The sequence below is a fragment of the Rhinoraja longicauda genome, chromosome 26, assembly GCF_053455715.1.
Source record: "Rhinoraja longicauda isolate Sanriku21f chromosome 26, sRhiLon1.1, whole genome shotgun sequence".
Taxonomy (NCBI): Eukaryota; Metazoa; Chordata; class Chondrichthyes; order Rajiformes; family Arhynchobatidae; genus Rhinoraja; species Rhinoraja longicauda.
In genome coordinates, this window is record NC_135978.1 from 28,155,857 (window position 1) to 28,174,195 (window position 18,339).

At 42.3% G+C, this 18,339-nt stretch overlaps 1 protein-coding gene across 9 annotated transcripts in view; it reads left to right on the plus strand.

The window, feature by feature from the left end:
- The window catches only part of ksr1a (kinase suppressor of ras 1a), a 160,442-nt gene that overhangs the window by 115,873 nt on the left and 26,230 nt on the right, over window positions 1-18,339 (plus strand). For 8 of the 9 annotated variants that reach the window (XM_078422636.1, XM_078422637.1, XM_078422638.1 and 5 more), the window contains 8 exons: window positions 992-1,061; window positions 3,825-3,908; window positions 7,216-7,277; window positions 8,843-8,949; window positions 11,961-12,114; window positions 14,819-14,860; window positions 15,087-15,144; window positions 18,006-18,054. In XM_078422636.1, coding sequence (XP_078278762.1) covers window positions 992-1,061; window positions 3,825-3,908; window positions 7,216-7,277; window positions 8,843-8,949; window positions 11,961-12,114; window positions 14,819-14,860; window positions 15,087-15,144; window positions 18,006-18,054 — 626 coding nt within the window. The remainder of the gene's footprint in view (window positions 1-991; window positions 1,062-3,824; window positions 3,909-7,215; window positions 7,278-8,842; window positions 8,950-11,960; window positions 12,115-14,818; window positions 14,861-15,086; window positions 15,145-18,005; window positions 18,055-18,339) is intronic. The other variant, XM_078422640.1, reaches the window with a different exon arrangement.

Genomic DNA, 18,339 nt, shown 5'->3' on the forward strand with positions numbered 1-18,339 from the left:
GTAGTTTAATGCAGATAAGGGCAAGGTGTGGCGTTTTGGGAAGTCAACCCAGAACAGGATCATCACAGTGAATTGTAGGACCCCAGGTAATGTCACAGAGCAGAAAGATCTAGCAATGCAAGTACACAGTTCCTTGAAAGTAGCGTCACAGGTAGATGGAGTGGTCAAGAAGACCTTTGGTACACTGCCCTTCATCAGTCAGGGTGTTGAGTATAGAAGTTGGGATGTTATGTTTTAGTTATACAAGATGTTGGTGAGGCTGTATTTAGAGTATTGTGTTCAGTTTTCGTCACCCTGCAATAGGAAAGATGTTATTAAGCTGGAAAGAGTGCAGAGATTTGCACGGGTGTTGCCAAAATTTGAGGGCCTGAGCTATACGGAGAGGTTGGGCAGGTTAGGACTTTATTCCTTGTAGTAAAGGAGGATGAGGAGTGATCTTATGGAAGTGTACAAGATCATGAGGAGAATAGATTGGCTAAATAGCTGCCAGAGGAGGTAGTTGAGGCAGGTACCATAACAACATTTAAAAGACATTTGGACAGATATATGGATAGGAAAGGTTTCATAGGACGTGGGCCAAATGTGGGCAGGAGGGACTATCATAGATTATTGGTGCTTCTTGGTTGGCATGGGAAAATTGGGCCGAATGGCCTGTTTCCATGTCGTATGATCCTTTGATGGTTTTATTAGTACACATCAACAGCCCAAAAATTTGTTCCATATCCCAAACTTCAGAAGTCTAGGACTTTCCATTTTAAATCAGTTGGAAATATTTGGTGTTTCATTAGACATCATTCTAGAGTTGAGAAGTGTTCTTTTCGTAACGATGTTTTAGCATACATATTGTTGGCCTTGTTGTTTATAATGGCCTGACAGGACAACATTTATGAAAATAACCATGGTCTTGAATTATTTTCATGCATAAACTCTTGGTGTGTGGCTGTTTTAATTGCTTAAAAAAAATCCATTTAGCCGATGCGTTCTGTTGCAGACTCGTTACATGTACCACGGGGATCTCCTCAGATGCAACACAGGGATTTTGGGCTCTCCATTACACATAGGTAAGTGATTCGTTAGAAATACTCCAGCATTTTTAACTTATGTTTTTAAAGTTTTATGCGCTGGTTCCAAAACCAGTTTCAACATAATGTACTTTTGTACTTTGTTTACAACCTCACCACAGGTCTCTCAATAACAAAAGGCAGGTGTAGAATATAGTGGCACGGTGCAATTATCTCAATCTATACAACAAAGGACACCCCCCATTGATGGATAAATGGCTATTAAGTCAAACAAAGGTCTGCAATATTTTGACCCCTTTCTAATTGGAAGTGCCAATGACTTAAAAGGATATTTAAAATCAGGGGTACACCTTTTGAAGATGAGGTTATCCTTTGCATCCCATCTAGTTTGTTACAGCTTTGGACAGGTTGTGTGAGTGGGCGGATGCATGGCAGATGCAGTTTAATGTAGATAAGTGTGAGGTTATCCACTTTGGTGGTAAGAATAGGAAGGCAGATTATTATCTGAATGGTGTCAAGTTAGGAAAAGGGGACGTACAACGTGATCTGGGTGTCTTAGTGCATCAGTCACTGAAAGGAAGCATGCAGGTACAGCAGGCAGTGAAGAAAGCCAATGGAATGTTGGCCTTCATAACAAGAGGAGTTGAGTATAGGAGCAAAGAGGTCCTTCTGCAGTTGTACATGGCCTCTAGTGAGACCGCACCTGGAGTACTGTGTGCAGTTTTGGTCTCCAAATTTGAGGAAGGATATTCTTGCTATTGAGGGCGTGCAGCGTAGGTTTACTAGGTTAATTCCCGGAATGGCGGGACTGTCATATGTTGAAAGACTGGAGCGACTAGGTTTGTATACACTGGAATTTAGAAGGATGAGAGGGGATCTTATCGAAACGTATAAAATTATTAAGGGGTTGGACACGTTAGAGGCAGGAAACATGTTCCCAATGTTGGGGGAGTCCAGAACCAGGGGCCACAGTTTAAGAATAAGGGGTAGGCCATTTAGAACAGAGATGAGGAAAAACTTTTTTAGTCAGAGAGTTGTGAATCTGTGGAATTCTCTGCCTCAGAGGGCAATGGAGGCCAAATCTCTGAATACATTCAAGAGAGAGCTAGATAGAGCTCTTAAGGATAGCGGAGTCAGGGGGTATGGGGAGAAGGCAGGAACGGGGTACTGATTGAGAATGATCAGCCATGATCACATTGAATGGCGGTGCTGGCTCGAAGGGCCGAATGGCCTTCTCCTGCACCTATTTTCTATTGTCTATTGTCCAAGGATAGCATTTTGGCTGCTTCATTCATTGGGACTGCAGCTATACCGATGAATGCTATTTCTTTTGATGGGATGAATTGTCTCCCCATTTTATACACCTAGATAAGCCCAGGTGAGTGAAAAGTGAATCCTTCATCTCCTCCATCTATTGAAAGGCATGTAGTGAGGATATAAAATATTCAGGCAAGCGTGTGGAGCTGGGTGTGGAATGTCAAAGAGGAGATGGCAGTGCATTATTGATTAAGGAGTCTATTACTCCAGTAATGAATCAATATATCTTGCAAGACTATTCAAATGGTAAAATGTGGCTAGAGTTTAGGAACAAAATGGTGTAAGAAAATAACTGCAGATGCTGGTACAAATCAAAGGTATATATTCACAAAAGCTGGAGTAACTCAGCAGGTCAGGCAGCATCTCAGGAGAGAAGGAATGGGTGACATTTCAGACCGAAGAAGGGTCTCGAACCAAAATGTCACCCATTCCTTCTCTCCTGAGATGCTGCCTGACCTGCTGAGTTACTCCAGCTTTTTGTGAGTAGGAACAAAATGGTGATCACTTTTCTTATAGCAAACCTCCTGACAGTCAGCAGGAGATAGAGGAGCAAATATGGAGAAAAATATCTGGGAGATGTACCAGGAAAATACTCAAAAATATTAGGAGGACAAAGAGAGACACAAAAGTATGACTGGGTAGACACAAGGGTACGGAACATTCCAAGCAGTTTAAGGGCAACGGGGACCCTGGTAGAGTACGGCCCATTAGTGATCGCAATGGCAATGTATGTATGGAGCCGGAGGCCAGAAATTATTACTTATCTGTATTAACTAGGGTGAAGAATATTAAATCTTTGCTGAAAACGTGGGTGAGGTAACACGTAACAGGAGGATTTTTAAATTATGATTGCGAATTGGATGATTTATCGATTTGAATTCTCCTGTATCACATTTAAGAATGAGAACATTGCTTCTGTTGAGACTGGCAAAAGTGGACTGGCTCTACTTTAGGGTGGCACGGTGGCGCAGCAGTAGAGTTGCTGCCTTACAGCGCCAGAGACCCGGATTCGATCCTGACCACGGATGCTGTCTGTATGAAGTTTGTACGTTCTCCCTGTGCTTGTGTGGGCTTTCTCCGGTTGCTCCGGTTACCTCCCACACTCCAAAGACATACAGGTTTGTACGTTAATTGGCTTCGGTAAAAAGATTGTAAATTGTCCCTCGTGTGTAGGATAGTGCTAATGTACAGGCGATCACCAGACAGTGCAAACTCAGTGGGTCAATGGGCCTGTTTCCATGCCTTATCTCTAAAGTCTAAAGACCAGTATCGAGTAGTTTTAAACTTGATGTGAATTTTATGTATTTTAAGTGCTATTCAGTATTGCTTTTCTTGAATACACTTGGTAAGCATCACTTTGCTATTAGTTTATATTCTATTTAGCTGTAACGTTGCATTGTACCGCTGAATGAAACAATCCTCCACTTAGCTGTGATTAATTATGCATCTCTTGGACTAAAAAGCTGATTTAATATTTATTTTCAGGTTTTCAACAAAATCCTGGCTCTCTCAGACATGTCACGTTTGTCAAAAAAATATGATGTTTGGCGTGAAGTGCAAACACTGTAGGTAGGTGATAATGGCTCAGTTATGCTTGTAATCGTACAAATCAGTGCCACAGATGTAGAAGTAAACATTCAGTATCGCAAAGCCTAATGGGGTACTTGACACAATGCTTTGCAAACAGGGGCAAACTCAGCAACCTCATTAATGCATTGATTTACTTAACATCGTACATCAGTCTGAAGAAGGGTCTCCACACGAAACGTCACCCAGAGATTCCTTCTCCCCAGAGATGTTGCCTGACCCGCTGAGTTACTCCAGCATTTTGTGTCTACCTTTGATTTAAACCAGTGCCTGCAGTTTTTTTCTTTTCTGTACAACATCAAAAGTCATCTTCGTGTATTATGTGCAGACCTGACACTTAACACATTGAACTAATTAACCGTTGTGCATCACCCTTGAACGACGTAACCTTTGTGCATCACATGAGTCGTCTTCTGCGTGTATAAATATCTTGTTGTGCCAATGAACTTTGGAGAAGTGATCACAGCCTTTGACCGAGGCACATCTCCCCTTGGCCAGTAAAAGAAACCATCCACTGATGGTTAATGATTCGAGTCCTTGAGTCTCATTACGGATCGAGACTTCAACATAGGTAAGCGAAGAGCTTTACCGAATGAGTGACAGAACCTGAATAAACGTCCGCCTACGGGACTGGCTGGTAATATTACAAATTCAATCCCACGTCTTTGCTTTGGTTATTCCGATCTTAGCTGAGGGGTAATAGTGTGGCAGTCACCCACTGTGTCTGCTACTGCTCTCCATCCAGCACTCTGAATGTAGGCTAGACTGAAACACATCCATGCTCGTTAGTATATTGCTGGTACTTTGTGATGATATATAATCTCAAGAACAAATACTGATTTTTAATCATACACCCTCTCAGAATGCGGATTCTTTGGTCTTGTGAATGCAAACAGACCAAACTTTAAGGGTTTAATTAACCAAACCTGAAGAGACAAGAGTGTTTTATTGTCATATATACCAAAATGGTACGATGGAATTCTTACTTGCAGCAGCTCAATGGGTTTGTAAACACAGTGCTCAATAGATAATATAATAAACAAATATTTAAAAAGTTCAATAAACTAAAAAAAAACACAATATAGTGCAAAAATGAAAGCAAAGCCCAAAATGCAACCAAGGAAGTTCATAGTTTGGCGTTTCATTTGACCTCGTAGTGTTCGTAGGGCGTTGGAAAGAAGCTGTTCCTGAACCTGGACTCCTATACCTTCTTCCTGATGCCAGGAGTAAAATGAGAGTGTGGCCAGGGTGGTGTGGGTCTCTGGTGATGCTGGCCGCCCTTTTGAGACAGCACCTCCTGTAGACCCCTTCGATGGTGGGGAGGTCAGTCCTCATGATGGATCGGGCAGTGTTCATTATTCTGTGCATTAGAGTTGCTGATCCAAGCCGTGATGCAACCAGTCCACCTGCTCTCTACTGTACACCTGTAGAATTTTGAGAGAATTGATCGACACACCGAATCTCCTCAATCTTCTAAGGAAGTAGAGGTGTTGATGGGCTTTATTTATAATTGCATCAATGTGCTGGGTCCAGGATTCTTTACGGTGAATTCTGAGGAAACTTCCATGAGGGAACATTACTGTTTGCTCTCAAAGCCTGTTAATATATAATCGGTTAGAACAATCTTTAACTATCCGGAACTGAAGTCAAGCAGGTCATGTAAAGGGTCAACAGGAAAACAGAATGTAAATCAAGTCAAGTCAAGTTTATTTGTCACATACATACACAAGATGGGCAGTGAAATGAAAGTGACAACGCCTGCGGATTGTGCTAAACTACAAAACAGAATAGAAAAAAAAAATGTTAACAAATGTTAGCAAATTTGCAGATGATACATTAGCAAATTTGCAGATGATACTAAGTTGGGGGGTAGTGTGAATTGTGAGGAAGATGCAATAAGGCTGCAGGGTGACTTGGACAGGTTGTGTGAGTGGGCGGATACATGGCAGATGCAGTTTAATGTAGATAAGTGTGAGGTTATTCACTTTGGAAGTAAGAATAGAAAGGCAGATTATTATCTGAATGGTGTCAAGTTAGGAGGAGGGGGAGTTCAACGAGATCTGGGTGTCCTAGTGCATCAGTCAATGAAAGGAAGCATGCAGGTTCAGCAGGCAGTGAAGAAAGCCAATGGAATGTTGGCCTTCGTAACAAGAGGAGTTGAGTATAGGAGCAAAGAGGTCCTTCTACAGTTGTACCGGGCCCTGGTGAGACCGCACCTGGAGTACTGTGTGCAGTTTTGGTCTCCAAATTTGAGGAAGGATGTTCTTGCTATGGAGGGCATGCAGCGTAGGTTCACTAGGTTAATTCCCGGAATGGCGGGACTGTCGTATGTTGAAAGGCTGGAGCGATTGGGCTTGTATACACTGGAATTTAGAAGGATGAGGGGGGATCTTATTGAAACATATAAGATAATTAGGGGATTGGACACATTAGAGGCAGATAACATGTTCCCAATGTTGGGGGAGTCCAGAACAAGGGGCCACAGTTTGAGAATAAGGGGTAGGCCATTTAGAACGGAGATGAGGAAGAACTTTTTCAGTCAGAGGGTGGTGAAGGTGTGGAATTCTCTGCCTCAGAAGGCAGTGGAGGCCAGTTCGTTGGATGCTTTCAAGAGAGAGCTGGATAGAGCTCTTAAGGATAGCGGAGTAAGGGGGTATGGGGAGAAGGCAGGAACGGGGTACTGATTGAGAGTGATCAGCCATGATCGCATTGAATGGCGGTGCTGGCTCGAAGGGCTGAATGGCCTACTCCTGCACCTATTGTCTATTGTCTATTGTCTATAACACAAAAAATAAATGAATACAGTAAATTTCATTAGTCCCTGGTGATATGAGAGTTAACAGTCCTGATGGCCTGTGGGAAGAAACTCCGTCTCATCCTCTCTGTTTTCACAGCGTGACAGCGGAGGCGTTTGCCTGACCGTAGCAGCTGGAACAGTCCGTTGTTGGGGTGGTAGGGGTCCCCCATATGTTGCTGGCTCTGGATCTGCACCTCCTGATGTATAGGTCCTGCAGGGGGGCGAGTGTAGTTCCCATAGTGCATTCAGCCGAACGCACTACTCTCCGCAGAGCCTGGGCAGAGCTGTTCCCAAACTAGATGAGAGGACTATTGCAAGCAAGTGGGCTGGTAACAAGCAAAGCAGTTTTCAGTGATAAAATATTCATGGTAAACCACTTGTTTCCATTCTCCCTGCTGAATTGTCAGTAAAGGATCAGTAAAAGCGATTGTTTGCCTTAGTTTTGAAGATTTAATGCATTTGTACTGTATTGTTTTTTTGCTTTCCTCTTAGATTAAAGTGCCACAACAAATGCACAAAAGAAGCTCCTCCATGCCGGATTTCATTTTCCCAAAGTAAGACTTCAGATCATAACATAGAAAGCCCAAACTTATTCCTTGTAAGATGATTTAAAAAAATGCCCTTTATTGTTTCATGATCTGGCCAGTTCTTACCAACAAAGGTAAATCTCCTGGAGCTGTTGAATTTAGTATAGCGATCTGGAAAGCTGCTGCGGGCCCAGTGGGCAGATTAGACGCTTTTCCTCAAGCTTGCGTTGGGCCTTGTCATGGAGGCAGCCACGGTCAGATGGGTGGGAGCGTGAGTAGGGTGGAGAATTGAAAGCACATTCAACTGGAGACTCGGACAGCCCTGCAGATTGAACGGAGGTGCTCTGCTAAATGATCACCTAACCTGCATTTGGTGTTTCCTCTGAATAAGAGGGCATGTTGTAAGAGCACAAATCCAGTAAATTAGATTGGAGGAAGTGTATAAAATCATGAGAGGAATAGATCGGGTAGATGCACAGAGTCTCTTGCTCAGAGTGGGTGAATCGAGGACTTGAGGATATAGGTTTAAGGTGAAGGGGGGAAAAGATTTAATAGGAATCTGAGGGGTAACTTTTTCACACAAAGGGTGGTGGGTGTATGGAAGAAGCTGCCGGAGGAGGTAGTTGAGGCAGGGACTATCCCAACATTTAAGAAACAGTTGGACCGGTACATGGATAGGACAGGTTTGGAAGGATATGGTCCAAATGCAAACAGGTGGGACAGTGTGGCTGGAACATGTTGGCCGGTATGGGCAAGTTGGGCCGAAGGGCCTGTTGCCACGCTGTATCACTCTATGACTCTCAATTGCAAGTGACTATTTGGGTCCCTGGATGGTAGAAGGGAAAGAGTTTAAAAAGATGTGTCACATCTCCTGCAATTGTAGGAGAAAGTTTCTTGAGAAAGGGAATGGTTGGTGGAAGGGGACAAGAAGGGCCAGACTGGGTTATCAAATGAATGGTCCCTACTGGGGTACTGGAAGAGAGGCTGATATGGAATCTCGTTGAAGATAGCAGAAATTGCAAAGGATGATTCATTGAATGTGGTGGTTGGTGAGGTGGAATTTGAGAACTGGGGAACGCTATCCTTGGTCTGAGATGAGGATGAGTGAGAGCAGCATTGCAGGTAGTAGAAGGAGTGCGGCCAAGGACTCTCAACTGTGGTAGAGGGGAAGCATGATTCAGTAGGAAGAAAGTCGTCTCAGCAGCAGCCATGTGGAAAGTTTCGTCAGTGGAGCAGATACGATGGAGATAAGGGAACAATATAATGGAAGGAGGGTGGACGAACGTATAGTTGAGGTAGCTGGTGAGTCTGTGGGTTTGTAATTTGTAATTTAGTTTATTGTGTACCGAGGTACAGTGAAAAGCTTTTGTTTTGTGCTACCCAGTCAGCAGATAGACAATACACGATTACAATCGAGCCATTTACAGTGTATAGATAAGGGAATAACGTTTAGTGCAAGGTAAAGCCAGCAAGGTCCGATCCAGGGTCACCAAAGAGATGTTTCAGCACTACTTTTAAGGTCTAGTCTCAAGTAGCATTCATTGTGTTTTGTTTGGAGAAACCAGTAATTCTTGTTTTCCTTTAATAACCAGTATCAAAAATGAGAAGAACCGAGTCTGTACCATCTGATATAAATAATTCTGTGGATAGACCTGGAGAGCCTCAGTTTGCTACTCTTCCAAAGGTACCTCATAAAAAGGTAACTCAAACTAGCATTGTTTGCAGCTTTAAAAAAAAAGAATTCTTAATTTTAATTATAAATGTCTAATAAAAGTATTTTAGCGTAATAAAAACTGACCAAACACATTTGGGTGGAACTGCTGCCTCGGCTCCAGTGCATTTGAACTCAATCCTCGCCACTGTCGCTGTCAGTAGAGTTTGCACGTTCTCTCTGTGAAAGTGTGCCTTCATCTGGATGGTCCCAATTTCTTGCCACATGTTAAAGAAGTGTCGGTTCTTGGAATAATTGACTACAGTAAATTACGGTCAGGGGGGACTTGATGGGCAATGTGGGATGAATAAAATGGGGTTAGTGCAAATTCTATATCATGAGTCTCCAAATTTAACCCTCCCTGACCCAGGTCTTGGATTATTTTTTTTTTTGAGCGTCAGAGACTGAGGGGAAACCTGATAGAAGTATATAAAATTATGGGGGGCATAGATAGGGGAGGCGGTCAGAACCTTTTTCCCCAGGGTGGAAATGCCATAGACGCGAGGGTATAGCATTAAGCTGAGAGGGGCAATAATTAAAAGAGATGTGCAGGGGAAGTTTAAAAAAAAATAGAGATTGTTTGGTGCCCGGAATGCGCTGCTAGGGGTGGTGATGGAGGCAGATGTCATAATGGTGTTTAAGAGTCTTTTGAGATACGGATCACACGCAGGCAGAAGAGATTGGTTTAATTTGGCATCATGTTTGGCATGTACATTGTGGGCGTTCTGGTGAGCAGAAGGCCCAGTTGCCATGTTGTATGAACCCATGACATGCTGATTATTAAATGCTATTGTGCCTGGCCTTACTCTTTGAGCTTTCCAATTAATTCCAAACACCTGATTTTTCTCTGTATCCCATAAACTAGTTATCAAGACTTGTGCTGTGACTCTTTTGAGCTCAATGATTCAAGTTAATTAATTCTGTTCATTATTTTAGGGTAGCCCCTACAACAGCTACTAATAGGGGAATGAGAAAATATGGATCAATATGACCAATATCATTCTTGACAGATCCTAACTTTTTAGTTTAGTTCAGCGATACAGCACGGAAACAGGCCCTTCGGCCCACCGAGACCGCGCCGACCAGTGATCCCCACACATTACCCTGCACTCTGGAGACAATTTTTACACTATACCAAGCCAATAACCTACAAACCTGTACGTCTTTGAAGTGTGGGAGGAAACTGAAGATCTCGGAGAGAACTCACGGGGAGAACGTACAAACTCCGTACAGACAGCATCCGTAGTTGGGATTGAACCTGGTGCTGCAAGTGCTGTAAGGCAGCAACTCTACCGCTGCGCCACCGTGCCACCCTACTTTTAAAACAGTAAACACCAGACCTTCTGTTTTGTTCAAGCTTACTTTTGAATTTATTGATGCTCTCTACAGTCTGAGCAGTTCTGGATGTTTATTGAAACTTCATAAATACATAAATCAGAGCTCCCTTTTCATATTTCCTCTTTTGCATTTCTATTTAGATATAATAGTAAAATAGATAAGGAAATGAGGCATGAACTTGTGGATTTTAGATCAAAATGTTCAGTGCTCTCTGTGGCCTCCTTTACATTGGCGAGACTACATGCAGACGGTGTGACCATTTTGCTGAACACATGCTCTCTTTGCCAAGGATTGCTGGAGCTCCCGGTTGCGAACCATTTTACTTTCCTTCACATCTCCATGCCGACCTGTCTGTCCTCAGCCCCCTCCATTGCCAGAGTGAGGCCACATGCAAACTGAAAGAACAGCACCTCATATTCCATTTGGGTAGCTTACAACCCAAATGGTCTGAATGATTGAAGGTTTCAAGTTATACCACAATCCCCCCGCCCCCCCACCAATTTCTTCCACTGTCTCTCATCAACCCAGTCTCTCTGCTCTTCACTCTTCCACCCCCCACCTCTATTGTAAACTCAACACCCATCCAAATTCTGATATTTTAATCCCTTCTTTCTCCTCCCCCTTCCCATTCTACTCATTTACATTCACTCCTTTTTGCCTCCTCTGACACACTTTTTTCTCCTTTTCACAATTAACTGTCACAAGCATATGACACAAATGCTGTATTTCTTAGCATTTACATGCCACTTTATTTTTTTTTCATTCTCCAAGTGCCCTAATTAATTTATCATCCAGATTATTTCATCAGCAGCTTAACGCAATAGCATTCATGGCCCTATTTTCCCCATCCACTCTGCAACTTAAAATTAAGTTGTTTTCCCTCCACCCTAGTTCTGAAGAAGGGTTTTCAACCGAAAACACTAACATGCTTCTGTTTCTAAATATACTGCCTGATCTGCTGGGTGTTTCAAACATATTTTCATTCAAGTTCCTTTCATCTGCAAATTCTTTTGATCCTTGATTTTTTTTTCTCTGATGTTATTTGATTTATAATGCTTTGAAGAACTAAGCATTCATAAATGTTATACACAGGGCCTAAAATAAGGCTGAATTATTTGGGGTGGCGCAGAAGTAGAGTGGCTGCCTTACAGTGCCAGAGACCCAGGTTTGATCCTGACTGCGGGTGCTGTCTGTATGGAGTTTGTACGTTCTCCCTGTGAGCGCATGGGTTTTCTCGGGTGCAGCACACTCCAAAGACTTGCAGGTTTGTAGGTTAATTGGCTTGGTAAAATTGTAAATTGTCCCTCGTGTGTAGGATAGTGTTAGTGTACGGGGTGATCACTGGTCTGCACAGACTCAGTGGGCTGAAGGACCTGTTTCCACACTGTATCTCTAAAGTCAATTTTAAATATTGTGATAAATTCTCGAAATGTTGAAGTGACACCTATTCTGAATATCTAAATAATTAACCCTTGTTATCTGCATGAAATTGTTCCCAATGTTTTGCAGCAATCCACAGACAAATCTGACTCGACATCTTGAAATTCAGGAAACACAGTGAAACAAAATTTAGAAGTAACATTGCATATTATTTTTTCATTGTATTGCAAACTAATAAATGGATAAGTGATTAAATTTGAATGACTTTTTTTCCCCTCAAGGATCACGCTCCTTTAGATTCCAGCAGCAACCCATCTTCAACAACCTCTTCAACTCCATCTTCTCCAGCGCCCTATCAGTCTTCCAATCCTCCCAGTGCCACTCCACCCCCAAACCCGTCGCCGAAAGGTCACAGAGACAGGTTCAAATTTCCAGGTGAGTATCTAAAATAAAAAGCTATGATGGAAAGCCTTGCCTTGTACCCAGAGCTGGTTTAAAATAAGATCAGTTCCTGTGCCGAGTTGTAAAATCCAAATTAGTTTTGTTTATTTTATTGTCACATGTACCGAGCTACAGTGAAAAGCTTTAGTTGCGTGCTAACCAGTCAATGGGAAAGACAATACATGATTACAATCGAGCCATTCACAGTGTACAGATACATGATAAGGGAATAACGTTGAGTGCAAGATAAAGCCAGTAAAGTCTGATCAAAGGTAGTCCGAGGATTGTGGTAGATGGTAGTTCAGGACTGCTCTCTAATTAATTAAGAATTAAATTATTGCATAATAATGAAATGTACAATTACTCTTTATATCTTCACTAGAAAAATAATGTCATGCTTTCCCCTCTCGGTCATCTCGGTCAGCATCCTCTCTTGACCTTTATTAATAGACAACTAAAAGCGCTCGGTCCGCATTAACCAAACTGATCTCCCGGTGGCCGAGCACTTCAACTCCCATTCCCAGTCTGACCCTTCTGTCATGGGCCTCCTCCAGTGCCATAGTGAGGCCCACCGGAAATTGGAGGAACAGCACCTCATATTTCGCCTGGGCAGTTTGCAGCCCAGTGGTATGAACATCGACTTTTCCAACTTTAGATAGTTCCTCTGTCCCTCTCTTCCCCTCCTCCTTCCCAGATCTCCCTCTATCTTCCTGTCTCCACCTATATCCTTCCTTTGTCCCGCCCCCCTGACATCAGTCTGAAGAAGGGTCTCGACCCGAAACGTCACCCATTCCTTCTCTCCCGAGATGCTGCCTGACCTGCTGAGTTACTCCAGCATTTTGGGAATTAAACAATCTTTTTTATGAACAAGGATAACATGGGGAAACAAGGAACTGAAGATGCTGGTATGCAAAAAAAGACACAAAATGCTGGAGTAACTCAGCTCATCAGGCAGCATCCCAGGAGAGAATGGATAGATGACGTTTTGGGTCTGGCCCCTTCTTCTGAAGAAGGGTCCCAACCCAAAATGTCACCTTTCCACATTCTCCAGAAATGCTGCCTGATCCGCTGAGTTACTCCAACTCTTTGTGTCTTTATTTGTTGATATTCTGGCACTAAACAATATCTCAAGGACATTGAAAAGTATAACCTGACCTCTGCTGTTTCTCGTGTTTCTTTTACCAGCCTTTGATATATTTCATGCAATCTGGTCATTTATCCATTTTTAAAGATGATGACTCCCCCCCCCCCCCCCCCTGCATACTTTGTCTTTCTCTGTTTATTACCTTCAATTTATCAACTTGTTCGCCTTAGCCTAAGCATCGGCATGAGAGCCATTTTGCATAAACAGTCACAAAATATTATTTACAATCCCACCCGTAACAGGCCTTCGGTCGGTCACTTACAGACCCTTCTCCCTTTGCGATCCTCTTGCTCTTTTACATGCTAAGTAAACATCTTTGGATTTCTTCCTACCCTTTCTTTGCTTCCTTCATAGCCCTTCTAAGTTTGCATTATGCTCTCTTTCACACTTTCTGATGCTCTAAACTCTGTGAGACCTGTTCCTTTGCCTTATCCTTCCCTTTGTGTACCAGGTCCCTTAACTGTTATTTTTTACAGTTGTGTCCCCTTCCTTTGTGGAAAGGCCACCCTGAAGATGGACACAAAGTGCTGGAGTAACTCAGCAGACCAGGCAGCATCTCTGGAGAAAGAGAATGGATGACGTTTCGGGTCGGAACCCTTCTTCAGACTTCCGAGTCTGAAGTGTTCCGACCCGAAACATCACCCATCCGTTTTCTCCAGAGATATTGCCTGACCCACTGAGTTATTCCGCCACTATCTTAGGTATAAACCTTTCTACACGTGGTCAACCCTGAACTCTTTGAAACTTCTTTTTAAATGCCTCCCATTACTCTCTGTATCAATGTATTTTAATTTTTCCTTGTCACGTTTCTTTAAAACCTTGCCCTTATGCATAAAAGACAAAGTAGATTTTTATCTCACGGGTTTTCAAAATACTAGATCTGAGAATAAATTAAATATTTCTGTTAAAGGTGACTAAGATTCATGTTAAGGTTTTCCAAATCAATGATAGTGTGTTGCTGAAGTTATTAATTCTAAATATTTTTGAGTTTACTTTTGATTTGTAAGTTTTGAAAAAATCCAAGTAAATATGTTCGCCTTGAAAATTAATTTATCTGACATTAACGTTCTTTCTCCCCAAGAAAGTAGCATTGAACATATGACAGAGCTAAAAATATCCAAAGATTTGAAACCTAAGATGCAACTTGTTTAATTTTGGGTAGTTCTGCAAAATCTTATTGATAATATTGGTTTGATCAGAGTCACATTGCTTTGGTGTCAGAGGTTATGGGGAGAAGGCAGGAGAATGGGGTTTGGAGGGAGAGATAGATTAGCCATGATTGAATGGTGGAGTAGACTTGGTGAGCTGAATGGCCTAATTTTACTCCTATCCCTTATGACCTTTTGGTTGTATCTTAAATTTCTGACTCATTTTCTGCTGTTTCTCAGTAGGCCAGAATATTTCGTGCTGCTCAATCAAAAAATTGCCTTTTTTGAAATCAATAGAAAAATATGTTAGGTGTATTTAATAAGATTGGTATTTGCTAACTACTGTCCTGTAATTTCTTTACTGATTCGTTATCTATTCTTCTGCCTGTGTGATCTTTTACCCAAGCTGCCTGCTACTTTCATCATAGACAACAGTTTATCTTCCCTGGTGAGTACAAAACCTAGTCTTTTCTTCAAACATTTCTTTCTTCATCTTTTTCTTTTCAGGCTGAACACTTCTTTCTTGAGGGAGAATACCTCTTATTACATTACTAACTTATGTAGTGACTTTAAGCACTCAGTTATTTTTACTTAGTCATTTTAGTGGAATAGTTTCGACAGAATTGTACAATATAGTAAATGACTGACCCTAATTATAACTTCTTGTTATCTAGATGTTCCCAGCCCGACGTTGCATGTCACCCTGCAGCCTGACAGCTCTGAAGACACTAAGTAAGCACTTATTGTATTTTCATTGCCATACAGTACTATGCCGCTGCCAAAAGGTGTTTCCTTCTGGACCCTGTTTCTTGCATCAAACGTATATGTTGGAGCCCATGACGATGACTCACCTAGATTTGTGAGAGATGATGTTTGAAAAATGGCTGAGCCTTGGGAGTAGATTTAATCTGCACAACTTCTTCAGTGGAAGGTCATGAAGCTAAATGGTTTTGACCGGAGTGGGCATTGGGTGGGAGGAAGCAGCTTTGAAATGCTTTCTTAAAAGGCAGGAAAGATGTCAATAATCTGTATATTCCCTATTGAATGGTATTGTGTTTTTGAGAAGGAAATAAAAACTGCATGGCCTAATAAAAATCTCATGAGCTGGCTAATTATTTAGTTCAAACTGAATACAGTTCCAGTGGATTTTGTTGTTTTTATTTTTATTATTTTTTCTCCCTGCCTTGAATCAATACTATTGCCCACCGTGGTAATGGAGATATACATAAAACATCTCCAGACAAGTCAGGTGCTTTGTCACAATTGCTTTATTAATTTATGTGAAGGCAGATGAGAGTTGGTTGTGGCATAATGTTTGATACAGCCATTGTGTGTCAAAAGGCCTGTTCTTGTACTGTAAGTGGATTTTTCAACTTAATTTTGTTCCATTGGGCTATGCATCACGCGAGAGTGGCGATGTTGATCATATTCAACATAATCAAAACATGCTGTCGGTTTGAGGTGCAACAATTTGCATGGATTTGCAATTCTGTATGATTTGAATTTTTGTTTTGCACCTTTTAATGAACTGGAGGGTTTTATTTCATTCCATTGTTCAGTAGGCTTTTATTCTGAGGGGTACAGAAATGTTTCAGTCTTGATTGGAATCCAGCAGAGTCCTCTATAGTTAGCTTTAGCCAGGGAGACATGTTAGTGCTCCTCTCTGCTCCCTCTGCTGCTAGACGCGAGTGTTATTGCCACGAGAACAGCAATGAAAGCTTCAGTCATATTTGTCTTAGAGCTCTGATGATGAATAAATCAGTTATTTTTAAGTTCTGTATTGCTGAATAGTTTTTATAACTTAACAAGATCTCAAAGGCATTGTTCAGAAATAGGCATAGAAATTCATTTTATTTCATTGATACATTGTTCAAAATTCAAAATGCGCATTTCTATGTTCAATTTTATTGTCACATGTACCAAGCTACAGTTCAAATCCTTTTTTTTACATACAATTCAAAAAATACGTAAGCACAATCTTAGTTAAGTCTATAGGGATAGTACACTGAGACATTGCACAAAAGTCAGCATGTTTTGCTGCCATTTTCCAAGATTCAACTCTGAAAGCTGTTATAAATGTAGTTCTTAACTTGGCCATAAAGGCCCATTGTTCTCGAGGTGCTGCAGGGTCAGCCTGGCCAAGGGAAGTAGTTGGCATCCTCCACTGCTGCTCCCACCGCTCTGTGCCGCTGCCGGCCATACCCAATCTACGTGCTCGGCCTCTTGGAGTTGTGCCCAATCCAATTTACTGCAGGGCTTTCCTTTTGTTATACCCGGAGCGATCATCATTGTTCCTCGCTGCACAACCATCTATTTGTTGTACCTTGTTGGCCTGTGACCCACTAAGTCCCATGCTTGTCTTCACTTCTTCCCTCCCTTGTCCGCCTCATACCAATTCCACCCGCTGATCACAAACTCTTCTCTCCCCACTGCCAATGGCTAATTTGCGCCAGGCCCTGATGCCCCAAGCTTGTTTTTAACCCTGCCTTCATCATGATGTTGCACGTTACGTTTCAGGTACTGCTGCAGCTTGTGGGCACATAAACAAGGCAATTATTGCTGCATCAACACAGCTGACTAACGTTGGGACAATTGTGCTGAACTCAGCCTTGCAATGCAGACAACTGGCAAAGACAACATACACTAATATTTATAAACACAAAATGCTGGAGTCACTCAGTGGGACAGGCAGCATCTCTGGAGAGAAGGAATGAGTGATGTTTCGGGTCGAGACCCTTCTTCAGATCGATCTGCAGTTCCTTCCTACACATATAAGCACTAATACCTTGCACATTATAATACCCGACAAAATGTGAGATGATCAGTCTCGGGCAGACTTGTAACTTCCCTTTGTCTGATTCCCAGATTAAGATCTCTCTTTGCCAGTCTGAAGAAGGGTCTCGACCCGAAACGTCACCCATTCCTTCTCTCCTGAGATGCTGCCTGACCTGCTGAATTACTCCAACATTTTGTGAAATGAATACCTTCGATTTGTACCAGCATCTGCAGTTATTTTCTTACACTCTCTCTTTGCTAGTGTTGCTTCCAAGGTTATAATCCTTCTTTCGTGTCCATCATCCGCGTTTCAAATGTTACATCACTGTCATCGACCGTCCTGAAAAGTGCACAAGCTTCCGGCGACAGTCAGTAGGAGCCTCACTTGTACAATAGATGATGGTGGTAGCAGAATTAGCTCCGGACACTTCCAGTTTCCAGCCCCGCGACGTGGGCGCTTCTGCTAAGGGGCCGGTTATAATCCTGACACAATGTCACTAATTTCTTTATCTCTGTCCTGTACGCCGTCTCGTCATTGTTTGTGATCCGGCTCACTACAGCAGTGTCACCTGCAAACTTATAGATGGAGTTAGAGCCTGGCCACACACTTGTAGGTGGAGTTAGAGTTTGGCCGCACAGTCACGAGTGTAAAGGGAGGACAGTAGGAGACTGCAAACGCATCCTTGCGGGGCACCGGTGCTGTGAATTGTGTCGGATATGTTCTCACCGTGTCTCATTCCTCTATGTTTATTTCACATATTGATATAATTATGTTTTCAACAGTATAGTGACTGTAGAATATGTTCTTGCTTTTGCAGTCCAGTAGAGGAAACCGAATCAGAAACTGTTGAAGATGTAGATGCAGAGGTACGTTGACACTAAATAATCTGAACTGAGACTTTTTGGTACATTCTCTGGGTCGTGCAACAACTGTGGGCAGGGAAGCTCAGTAACCGTTTGACAATTAAACAAAAATGTCGCACAAAGTGCTGGAGTAACTCAGCGGGTCGGGCAGCTGGCTTCTCCAGAGATGCTGTGTCTATTTTGTGTAAACCATCATCTGCAGTTCCTTGTTTCTAAACAGAAATGTTAACACTGTTTCTGTCTTCACAGGTAGTGTCTGATCTAAACAGCGTTTCCATAATCTATAAT